The sequence below is a fragment of the Delphinapterus leucas genome, chromosome 11 (assembly GCF_059928025.1).
Source record: "Delphinapterus leucas isolate spDelLeu-1000000601 "Yukka" chromosome 11, BTC_Dleu_Yukka2, whole genome shotgun sequence".
Lineage (NCBI taxonomy): Eukaryota > Metazoa > Chordata > Mammalia > Artiodactyla > Monodontidae > Delphinapterus > Delphinapterus leucas.
In genome coordinates, this window is record NC_143139.1 from 93,531,094 (window position 1) to 93,542,756 (window position 11,663).

The 11,663-nt window shown below is 57.5% G+C and overlaps 1 protein-coding gene across 9 annotated transcripts in view; it reads left to right on the forward strand.

Annotated features, from left to right (window-relative positions):
- TAB1 (TGF-beta activated kinase 1 (MAP3K7) binding protein 1) overlaps positions 1 to 11,450 on the forward strand; it is a 26,635-nt gene extending 15,185 nt beyond the window's left edge. For 6 of the 9 annotated variants that reach the window (XM_022597121.3, XM_089921346.1, XM_089921343.1 and 3 more), the window contains 8 exons: positions 294 to 380; positions 879 to 1,017; positions 1,988 to 2,101; positions 2,727 to 2,838; positions 4,586 to 4,730; positions 6,298 to 6,520; positions 7,478 to 7,640; positions 9,219 to 11,447. In XM_022597121.3, coding sequence (XP_022452829.1) covers positions 294 to 380; positions 879 to 1,017; positions 1,988 to 2,101; positions 2,727 to 2,838; positions 4,586 to 4,730; positions 6,298 to 6,520; positions 7,478 to 7,640; positions 9,219 to 9,426 — 1,191 coding nt within the window. In that variant the 3' untranslated portion in view covers positions 9,427 to 11,447. Of the gene's footprint in view, positions 1 to 293; positions 381 to 878; positions 1,018 to 1,987; positions 2,102 to 2,726; positions 2,839 to 4,585; positions 4,731 to 6,297; positions 6,521 to 7,477; positions 7,641 to 9,114 lie in introns of all 9 variants that reach the window. The other 3 variants (XM_089921339.1, XM_089921341.1, XM_089921340.1) reach the window with 3 other exon arrangements.
- Positions 11,451 to 11,663: the final 213 nt, after the last annotated feature.

An 11,663-nucleotide genomic window follows, 5' to 3' on the forward strand; every position in this document is an offset into this window, starting at 1 on the left:
TGGCCGGCAAGTGCCAAGCTGGCCGTCACCCTCAGGCAGCCTGTGCTCCCTACCTCCCTGCCGCGTCCCACCTCTCTGGCCGCTCTGCACTGCCACCTGGAAGGCACCAGCCCCACGGGGCCATCTTCATCAGACCTTGCTCTGCGGGAGCAGCAGTGCCTGGTGGTGCGCTGTACGAAGCCCCATCACACGGTAACCTGCGGTTGATGCAACTTGTTGCCGTTAATAGCATTTCAGCCTCAGATGACAGTGGTGTTTGAACTGGCCTTTGCCGCCTTGTCCTCTGCCTCCAGGCCTTCGATGTGGTGGAGAGGAGCTTCCTAGAGTCCATCGATGACGCGTTGGCAGAGAAGGCGAGCCTCCAGTCCCAGCTGCCTGAGGTAACGTCCCCAGCCTGTGCGCCACGAGCAGCAGATCAAGGTCCAGCTTTGCTAGGAGCAAGGACTCGTCTGTCATGCCCCTCCCAGGCCATTGATACAACTAGGCCAGAGCAGCAGGCGTTAGGGGACAGTTTCTGATGGGATGCAGGTGGCAACGGGTCTGCCCTCCTAGGACCCTCCTTGGCTGGCTACGAGCAGCCATACTCTGCGACTCCACTTGGGGTGGGCATAGGGTGTGAGAGAAGCTCCTTCCAGGTCGGTCCTCGGCCCGAATCTGTCCAGGCCTCGTCACCCGCCTGCTCACGTCATGCGCAGGTACCTTCAGGGCCGACGGGACGAATTAGGTCACGCCTGGCTCTCCTGAAAGAAGCCTGCCCTGGAGCTGCAGCCAGCTTCCTTCCCGGCCGGGCCTCAGATGCTCTGTCTTTAAGGGAGGGGAGGTTGGTGAGATGCTCTCCAAGGCCCTGGCCTGCTCTGACCGCCGGTGATGGCTTCTAGGGCGCCCCTCAGCACCAGCTGCCCCCTCAGTATCAGAAGATCCTCGAAAGACTCAAGACGTTGGAGAAGGAGATTTCGGGAGGAGCCATGGCCGTGGTGGCGGTCCTTCTCAACAACAGGCTCTATGTCGCCAATGTCGGTGAGCCACCTGCCTGTCCCAAGGCGGGAGAGCAGGGGAGAAGGTCAGCCTCGGGATCCGTGTGTCCTTTGGGCGGTCTGCTTCCCAGACACGGAAGACCTCCACCTCGAGCGTCCTGAGACCACTAAGTGTTTCCCGTTAACTCCATAGGACGTCTCAGTCCCAGGCCGGGGCATTTGAAGTACCTGCTGAGAGGCTGGTGTCCCGGCTTGAGTCCCCCCTGTGCCCCTAACTGGCTTGTGGCCTTGGGGAGTTGTGTCCCCTCTCTGGGCTACCTTAGTGGCTTCCTTGTCTAGAAGAAGTTGTCCGGCTGTGGAAGACCCACTTGGCATGAAGGGCGGCAAGATGGGCTGGGTTTGGGCTGGAGGGTGAGAGGTCACAGGGACATTTGGATTTGTAGGTGAAGAAGGGCCATGTTCGAGCCTGAGAAGGCGGTGCCCTCAGGGTGCAGTTTACTGCAGGGGCTCTGGAGAGACCCCACTGATACGGTCCCTCTTCTCTTCCTCCTTTCCTTAAGATTTCGTTACGGAAAAGATTCAAAACTGTAATAAACAGCATTTTTATGTGAAGAGCATTTAGTGAACTACTGTGTGCCCATCCCCCAGCCCCAGCAGCCTCCGCCGGCCAGCCTCACTTCATCCACAGCCCTCTGTCCCCGCGTTGTTGTTAAGCAAACCCAGACGCTGTGTCGTGCTATCTGTAAATACTGCAGTGTGGCTCCTTAGGGTAAAGGTCTCGTTAAGATCCTAATCATAATTGTCCTCGGATGCCACTGGAAAAGTTTAACCTAATTCCTTAATATCATCAGCTCTCCCTGACTGCTCACTGGCTCCAGTGGCCTGAGCCTATTTTCTTTGCTCATTTCAAGGATTTCCATGTGTGAGATGCTTGCCTTTTCTCTCTTTTCTCAACGTGTCCTGTTCTTCGCTGTGCTCTCAGTCTTTGCTCAGCTGCTTGAATTCTTCTGCAGGTACGAACCGTGCGCTTTTATGCAAATCCACGGTGGATGGTCTTCAGGTGACACAGTTGAACGTGGACCACACCACGGAGAATGAGGATGAGCTCTTCCGGCTCTCACAGCTGGGTGAGTGGGGGGCGGGGCCTGGTGGCTCACCCTGTGCCTTCTGTTGGCCACGTAGAGAAAGGCATGAAGTGGACGGGCTGTGACCTTGGGCTTGGGACCAGCCTGCCTGGGGTTGAATCCCAGCTCTTCCACTTATTAGTTGGTGATTTTGGAACTTACTCAAGTTTTCTGTGCCTCAGTTTCCCCTTCTGTGTAATGAGGATAATAGTAACACTTAACCTCAGGGTGTTGTGAGGATTGAAAGAGTTACTACATGTGAAATGCTTCCAGGAGTCTCTGGTATGCACTGTTATTGGTGGAGACTGAGAGGCCAAAGAAGTCCTGGGGCTCCAGCTGCCGCCATGGCCACCCCCTCCCTTCCCTGTGAGCCCAGGCTGCAGAGGGAGCTGAGCTGGGCGGTGCTGGATCTGCTGTCCCGTAGGGGAGGACTCTGAGCCACGGGTGTTCTGATGGGGATGGGGGCTGAGGACACTGGGGGACTTTGGGCTAACTGCCCTCCAAGGTGCCTGCTATGATTTCACTTCCTGTTCAGTGCCTTGTTTTTGTGGATATGTCTGTATCCCCTTCTTTTGGTTCTTCTTTATGAACAAACTCTGAGGTTGTCGTGTTGTTCTTCCTCTGGTAGGTTTGGATGCAGGAAAGATCAAGCAAGTGGGCGTCATCTGTGGGCAGGAAAGCACCAGGCGCATTGGGGACTACAAGGTCAAATACGGCTACACTGACATCGACCTACTCAGGTGAGTGGCCGGCCCAGCTGCCCCCATTTGTAAGACCAGAGGCCTGGGGCAGATGCAGATTTTAGGCTCTAGGGACAAAAGGTACAGTTGAGGTAGTTTGGAGCCCAAGGAGATTCTTTCGTTCTCCCGGAGAGGTTGGTGTGGGGCAGGCCCTGGACCCAGCAGGCAGCAGGCCAGGAGTTGGGGTCCTGTAGAGCTAGGCTGGCAAGGGGTTAGGTGGGGAGCTGGGCCAAAGCCAAGGGCAGCAACCAATGCCCCAGGGCCTGGCAGGAGAGGCCAGAGTTGGCATGAGCTGCCTGGTGTGGATAGAGACAGACCGAAGGCCTGTTGGCCGGTATTGTCATGACTGGGGCCAGGGCGGGGCTGCCAGATGGGTTGTCCCTTCTGGATGCCACCCACTGCTCATAGCAAACAGACAATGATAATAACGTGAGCCTTCATCCAAGCCCATGCGTAGTTTTTTACATCCATTCTCTTATTCAGTCCTCAGGCCCTATGAAGTGGGTGCTCTTATTGCCCCAGAGGTATTTTCATATGAGGAAACTGACACATGCAGACACTAGGTAGCCTGCCTGGTCTCAGGGCTAATAGTGGGCTTCGGCAAGACTTGAAGCCAGGCAGGCTGAATTCAGAGCTTGTGTCCTGAACTACGGCGACCCTGTATGCAACAACACTGTGTGTGTGTGTGATGCCCACCTTGTGTCTTAGAAAACATGTGTTACAGCTCCTTACCCTCACAAGGTTTAAATAATTACGTTTGGAACCTTTTGTCTCTAATTTGTCGGGTTCTGTTTGCTTTATGGAAAGGTCCATCTGTGGTTTAAAACAATTCAAACAGTGCCCAGGATATGCAGTGAAAAGTGAATCTTCCTCCCACCCCAAGCCCAGACTCCTTCCTCAGAAGCTGCTAGTTTCTGAGGTATCCTGCCCTGGAGTTTCTGTGTACGTGCGCGCGTGTGTGTGCGCGCCGCATGCACTGTGCATGGCGCGTGCTTGTTGGGGGTGGGGAGGGAGCAAGTTGCCTTTTCAAAACACCCACAAATGCTAGCATTCCGCGCCCAGTGTTGTGCACTTCACTTTTTTCAGTATAGGCACCCACTCCTCCATTCCTGCACACCTACAATTTAGGCTGGCAGCATTCTTGGTAACAGTTGCTAGGATTCCAGTGTGTAGCTGTCAGCACTCACCCAACCCGCCCCTACTGATGGACCAACCTTCAGGATGTTGCCAGACTCACTCTTTCAAATCCTGTTGCCAGGAACATCTTCTTATCCTTGCCCTGTGTGCATGTGTGCATGTTGGAGCTTCCTGACATTGACCAGCTCTGATGGTGCATCAGTTCATAGTCCCTCTGCAGCTAGAGTGTATGTGGGGCCTGGGTCAGCTTGGAGGAGCCCAAGAGGAGTGGGCTTTTAAAAGAGAACCCATCCCTCTGGCTGCCCCCCCCTCCCCCTGCCACCCCCCAGCTCTGTGGACAGGAAATGCGGAGTGGGACCAGGATTGGGCATTTGACCTTGGCCGTTGTGACCCCAGCCTCGCCCTGGCTTTCCTGGCCCTCTGAGCTTTATTTTAAGAGCTGCCCTCAGAAGACAGGTCTGTTTTTCTGGTTTTCTCTCTCCTCTCTTTCTTTTCCTCTTGTCAGATGTGTGTTTTATTTTACATTCTGGATGTAGATTCTTCTCACCAGAATAAATGTCCCCAGGGGGCCATTCCAAGCACAGCTGTGCCCTCTGCTCTCTTCCCACAGCGCTGCCAAGTCCAAGCCCATCATCGCGGAGCCTGAAATCCACGGTGCACAGCCCCTGGATGGGGTGACTGGCTTCCTGGTGCTGATGTCCGAGGGGCTGTACAAGGCCCTGGAGGCAGCCCACGGGCCTGGGCAGGCCAACCAGGTGAGCTGGGCCCGAGCAGAGCATGGCTGGTCAGCCTGCAGGGTGGCATGCTCCCCAGAGCTCTGATTCTCACATGCTTTCACCAGACATCTTCTCTGGGTTCAAAGTTGGGAGAAGAAAAAGCCCAGAGTTCCAAGAACACCCATCCTACCCAAAAGCTTTGCTCATCTGGGCTTGAAGCAGTTCCAGTCCCCAGGGTCCTGAGCAAAGCCTAAGGGAAGAGGGTGAGGGAAATGAATTTCCACAGGCACACGTGGCTCTGGAGACTGTCTGGGAAGGGCCCGGGTGGGCCGCGGAGGAAAGCCCCGCAGGGGCGCGGCCTGGTACATAGAACGCTGGCCAAGGAGTCGTGCGGCCCGCCCAGGTCCCGCTCCACTGCCTCGGTCGCTTCCCTCTTTGAGTTGCACATGATACACAGTTCATTCCTTGTTTCTGAGATGGGGATGATGACCTCTGCCTTTGTGGGGCTGTGATGAAGGCTGGGCGTGGTAGACATAGGTTCTCAGCCAGGGGGAGCTGCTGCTTTTTCCTACACCTTGGGATGCATGTGTCAGACGGTCGTCACTAAAGCGGGACTTGGAGGCAGTCACATTGAGGATGACTTGAAGGGAAGCTGCCTTTACCTGACCTGGGCTTGCTGGGTCAGTCAGAGAAGTTCAGCTTGTGTTTCTCCTTCCATCTGTGATTCTGGTGAGAAGGTAACCTTTTCTGCTTTGTCCTAATTAAAAATAATGAGGGCAAGTCTTAGGCGCCTCACTGTCTCCTAATACCTGTGTTCAAGGTTTTTCATCTATTTTATCTCATTCCTTCCAGTAGCCTTATAACATGGTAGGGGCAGGGGCTCACTGCCATGTCAGGCTAGGGAACTTGGGGCTCACAGAGTTCAGGGTCTTGCCTGAGGTGACAAAGCTGGTCAGTGCTGGAGCTGAGCCCCCCGGACCGGGCCCAGGTCATTTCCTGTTACCTGCCAGCCTGCCCTCCTACCTCCAAGAGACTGCAGCCAGCCATCATGTAGAGGATTTTGTGTTTATATTTTTTATCTTACCATAAATGTGATCTTTTTTTTCCTTTCTTTGCTCTTCGTGATAAGACTGTCCAGTGGCTTCTGCTGGGTTCTAGAATACACGGGACAGTGGACTTCTCTGAGGGCAGGGACCCTCTCTTCATCCTGTATCCTCAGTTTCTGACAAAATCGACATATCATCTCCTACAATAAGTTTGTTCCAGGAAAGAAAGCCGACAATTTGTACTGAGCTTGAAGTGCCCTCACATCCGTTATGTTATTTAATCCTCACTGTAATGCAGTGAGGTGGATATTATCCCCCATTTTTTTGGTGTGTGGAAGCCAAAAATCAGAGAAATCACAAGGTCACACCTTTTCTAATGAGAAAGTTCCAAAAGAATTATCCTGAATACCTTGAGAAGCTCAGGTGGCAGGCTTGGCTGGTGGGGACGTCCACTTGCTTGGCTGGTGACCCCTAAGTGTCCTGATTTGGCTGTGAAGGTGTGGCCTACACTCCCTGGGCCCCCTCGTTGCTCACCAGGTTTGTGCTCCCGTCGCCCCCAGGAGATCGCCGCCATGATCGACACGGAGTTCGCCAAGCAGACTTCCCTGGATGCAGTGGCCCAGGCCGTGGTGGACCGGGTGAAGCGCATCCACAGTGACACCTTCGCCAGTGGCGGGGAGCGTGCCAAGTTCTGCCCAAGGCACGAGGACATGACCCTGCTGGTGCGGAACTTTGGCTACCCCCTGGGAGAGATGAGCCAGGCCGCACCCACCCCCACCCCAGGTATGTGTGCCGCAAGCCTGTGCCCGAGGCCACGGCCTTGCTGCCTGGGGTGGAGTGGAGTCGGGAGGCCTGGCTTTGAGCAGTTCCAGGCCCGGCCCTGACTTTAAAGCTGTCTGAGCTGTGCTTATTTTTCCCTTTTTGTCTGTGAAATGAGGACAATACCACCTGCCCTGGCCTCCTTTGAAAGACCTGAGGGTGCGGGAAGCACTTTGCAGCACCACGGGCCACATCGCGGGGACAGCGGCAGCTGCGGGCTCAGTGCCTGCTGTGCGCCAGCCACCTCGCCCGCGTATTTCCTTTCGTCCTCATTAACAACCCTTTTACAGAAAGGAAACTGAGGCCCTAGAAGGAAGGGACCTAGCCGAGGTTGGGCATGTCAGAGGTGAGGGAGAGACACTTTACTCTCTACCTTTTTAATTCTGAATCATGTTGCCCAGGAAGAATTATTCTTTTGTTCTCCCTCCCAGTGCTGCTTTAGTGTCAAGACCATCAGTTCCTGGGGGCTGCATTTCTTTTTCTTTTTTTCAAACAAGCAAGCTCTAGCACTCAAGCATCAGATGGATTTGTTCTCCCACGGACACCGGGGTTACTGGAGTTTCTCTAGCTTGTTATTGCAACCGTATTTTTGTTGGGCCAACCTCAACTAGGAGCATACTTAGCCCTTGGGTTAAAGCACCGTGGGAAGCCAGGCAGTAACCCTTCCGTTGAGGCAGCTCAGCACTTCTCTTCCTGCCTTGAGCACCGGCAGTGCTTTGCTGCTGAGCCGAGGCCCCTGCCTGGCCCGGAAGAGTCTCTGCCGCAGGTACTCCTTCGCTGTCCTAAGGGGCGGAGGGTCAAGCTAGGGGATCCAAGCCGGGCCACCGCCTACCTTCTCAGGCCCTGGAGCGGCCCTGTTGCTGCCACCCCAGGGTCCCCCCGAGCTGCGTCCTGTAGCCCACCACTCTCTTCCTCCCATAGCTGCAGGAGGACGCGTGTACCCCGTATCCGTGCCTTACTCAAGCGCCCAGAGCACCAGCAAAACCAGCGTGACCCTGTCCCTCGTCATGCCCTCCCAGGGCCAGCTAGTCAACGGGGCCCACAGTGCCTCCACCCTGGACGAAGCCACTCCCACCCTCACCAAGTAAGCGGCCACCCCCAGCCCCAGCCATCACAGGCCTGCTTCCTGGGCACAGCCCTGGGTCCCTGGACAGGAGTGGCCGTAGGGCCACGTCCTGTGCCTGAGGAACCTTGGATGAGACGCCCTGAGACGTGCTGGGGTCTTATTCCTCTCAAATCCCCCAGTTCCATCCCTGGGGAGGCCTCCGTAGCCTCCCAGGCGAGGCTGCAGGTTCCAGCAGCTCCTTGAAGCCGGAAGGGAGGGGGTGGAGACAGGCAGCTCATGCTGACAGCCTGCTGCTCATTTCTTCTTGCAGGTGCCATGTATTCGTTTTCATTTAATGGGAAGGTTGTCCTCTTGTTCTTTTCTCTTCTCCCGTCTTGGAGTGTGTGATTTGGGGGGCCTCCCCCATGGTATCTGTGCTTGTGGGACATTGTTTGGCCTGTGCCGGCTTATGAGAGCCAGTGCTCTCTGACTGAAGCGTCAGATTTTAGCTTTGAAGCGAGTTCTCTAGTTTCAGGCTGGGGGAGGGGTGGAGGCAGCAGGGGGTCTGGAGCCTGGGGGTATGGTGGGCGGGCCCCCTCCTCACTCCTGGCAGACCTGCCTGACAGGTCGGGTGTCTGCCCCGCCCCCTCCACGTCTGGGGAATGTACCCCCACCTGCCACACCAGGGGGCTGGGCTCTGGTTTCCACATTCCAGCCCTGCACAGAATAATAGAGGTGCCCCACCCAGCCCACTCAGGATCTGGCCGGTTGGAAGGGCCACCGGGAAGGTTTCCCTGTGCCTCGCAGGGGGCCTTTCCTTCTCCCTGCCCCCAGGCTGCTGCCGCCACCCTTGTGGGCTGGACGGGCCTGCCGGGCAGCTGAGTGATGGGCATCCTAAGCGTTGTACGGGTGGCCTCCCCACCCCTGCAGGGCTGCTCAGAGGAGCCACCAGCTGTGTCCACAAAGGCAGGGCGTGTAGCAGCCATCCCAGACCAGGCAGGAGAACCAGCCATTCTTCTGTGCCTCCGGCTCCCTGGTCCCTCCATCCTGCGTCAGAGCTTAGTTGCCCCCCCACCCCGCTGCCGGGCTGGCCCAGCTCTGAGTGCTGGGCGTGTGCAGGACAGTGGGTTAGCAGGTAATTCCCAGATGTTACAGGCTGTGTGGCAGAGGGTGGGTGCCCGGGGAGCTCTGGGAACATGGGGGGCCCGTCCCCACCCAGCTTGCGAGAGAAACGAGGAGGAGGGAGGAGGGAAGTTTTCCGGGAGAAGAGCCCTGGCCTGCCTGTGACCCGTGGGGTTTGGTCTGGGATGGATTTGGAGAGGTTGGAGTGGATGGCGCCCAGCTCGGCGCCGCTCCACGGGTGGCAGGTTCTACATCCTACACAGTAGCCACTAGCCACGCGTGATTATTGAGCACTGAAGTGGGGGCTCCATTTGTTTCATTCTAGTTAATTTAAAGAGCTACATGTGGTTAGAGCTTCAAAAATACATTTGACTTTTCCTCTGCCCCGAAGGACATCTGGCCGGCTGGCCCTTGTGGTTGCCTTTGTGGCCTGTGCCCTGAGGGGCTGGCCAGACGCCACGGCCCATCACTGATTTGCCCCTGTTGTGCTCCCAGCCAGAGCCCGACCCTGACCCTGCAGTCCACCAACACGCACACCCAGAGCAGCAGCTCCAGCTCTGACGGGGGCCTTTTCCGCTCCCGGCCCGCCCACTCGCTCCCGCCCGGCGAGGATGGTCGCGTCGAGCCTTACGTGGACTTTGCGGAGTTCTACCGCCTCTGGAGCGTGGACCATGGCGAGCAGAGTGTGGTGATGGCGCCGTAGCCCAGCCGCGGAGTGCAGCCCGAGCAGGACCTTGCCTGGGGACGGGGCCCAGCTCCGGGCCTTTTCCTGCCATTTGCCTGTGCCCCAGGGGCCAGCGGGGGCCTGGTGCTCAGCCTGCATCGTACTCTTACTCCACAGCCTGCGGTGCTGTAGAGAATGTTCTCTCAGTGCACCAACGCAGACCGGACCCCTTGCCACGGCGGCAGCACAGGGGCCGGAGGCTCAGTCCCCCGGCAGCCTCAGCCACGACCATTGCTGTTTCTCAGAGCAAGGGGCACAAGGGCGGCAGCCCACGAGCCCCGCGAGTGGCAGCCACTGCTTTCCCAAAGCCACCCCCTTCCCGACACCATCTCCCCTGGAGGAGCCTGTGGCCACTGCTAGCGCCCCCTCGCCCCTGGGGGGTGGTTCCCGCCTTCTCCAGCTGGCCTCCAGAGCGGAACCCCAGTTGGCGTCTGCACCTTCGAGGCCTGCACCCGTCCCTGGGCCCCGTCCCTAGGCCTCTTTGGGCTCAGGGGCACTGGGATGGCTGCAGAGGGGGCAGTCAGGTGGAAAGGAACCGGAGAGAACTGGTCCAAGAGGAGCACTGGTCCTGGAGCCCACCAGAGTGGGCAGGCTGGGCAGGGCTGGCTCCCCAGGGCCGGGTGAAGAGGGGAGGTGTGCCCGGCCTGAGTGGGGGCAGGGGCCGCCCTTGTCAGGCCCCTCCGGGAGTGGCGAGGCCCTGAATCGGGGTGAGCCAGTTCTGCTCTGCTTTTCCCCGCTGGAGCTGGGGAGGGCCCCAGGGTGGGAGCTGCTAAGACTGCAGTCTTAACCACTGACTGTGAGTCTCTGCCAGCTCCACGGTAACAGACAGGTCTTAGGCCAGGCCTCGGGGCTCACTGGAAACAGAGAACAGTGGAGAATGGTTCCAGAAGGTCCTGGAGACCGGCTGCTCTGGGTGGTCGAGGGCTTTGGAGACGTGCACTGTTCTTACAGACACTTAGGGTCGGGATCAGGCCAGCCCAGGCCCTCAGTTAGACCATTTCATGCATGTTCTCTGCCTTCAGTGGGGAAGGGGTGCCACCAGGGCTGTCAGCTGGAATTGCCCTTCGTATTTTCAGAGGAGGAAGCAGGCTCAGGAGACTCACACCTTGTCCAAGTCACGCAGTCAGTGGTGGAGCAGAACTCAAACTTCCTTGTCAGTCTCTGAGGCCCCCCTGGGTTCTTGCCAACACCCCCCCACCTGGTGCCCAGCCTCCTGCCCCATGATGCCCCAGACACAGCTCACCAGGGACTGGCTGCTGTGCACGGCCTCCAGTGTGCTTGGACTCTGAAAAGTCAAAGGCCAGTTCCAAGGTTCCCTGTTCGCCCTGTGGTCCAGGAACATGTTTTCCTGTGGCAGGGCAGGGCCCATTGTGGTGCCGGTTTCCGAGGGGAGCCGCGGCATGAGCAGAAGAAAAACGGATCTCAGCAGAGGGCCCTGACCCCCCTCCACTACGAAGCCATCTCCATTGTGCAGGTGAGCAGATTCAAAATCAGTCACAGAGGCTTGGGCACAAAGGGATTCTCTTCCGAGAATGTCTCTGTATGCTGTTTGGTCTCTAGAGTTAGAATCACTTTTTTACGGCAGTAAAGAGATAATAAAGGGTGGTATAATGTGTCGTGCTGTTAATAGTCTACGGGTGTCTTGTGTAGCTCGCGGCGGCCCTGGGAGGTGGCAGTCGCCTCCTGCCCCGCTCAGCATCTGGAAGCGCCAGCTCATCAGGCCTGGGAGTGGCAGAGCCAGGATGTGAACCCGGCCTCCGGACCGGACCGGTGCTGCCACCTCACAGCCTGAGGGGAGGGCGCTGGGTTGCTCAGCATCCCCCGAGGTCCCTGCACACCTGGAGAGGGTGACAGTCCTCCCCTGCTGCGCGCCAGCTCCTCCTCTTCCTGAAGGCAAGGCCGGTTCTCGGCGTGTGAGTGTGGTGTGGCTGGCAGGGCTGCGGGTCACCAGGACCCAGTCCTCCCACTCCCGCTCCCCACTGGTCAGTAGACCTTGAGAAGGTTCCTCGGCCTCATTTTGGTTTCGTCTGCATGGAGGATACTCTATGAATACTAGTCCACAAAGCGCCTCTCCCCGCTTTACGGGACTTAAGACCTTGTCCCTCCAGCACTGTAAAGTCATGTATAAGGAAGGGTCTGCCTGGGGCCTTGCATTCAGCAGGTGCTACTTGCCACTTCCCCTGGGAACCCAGACGCTGGGCCGTGGGTGTGGTTAT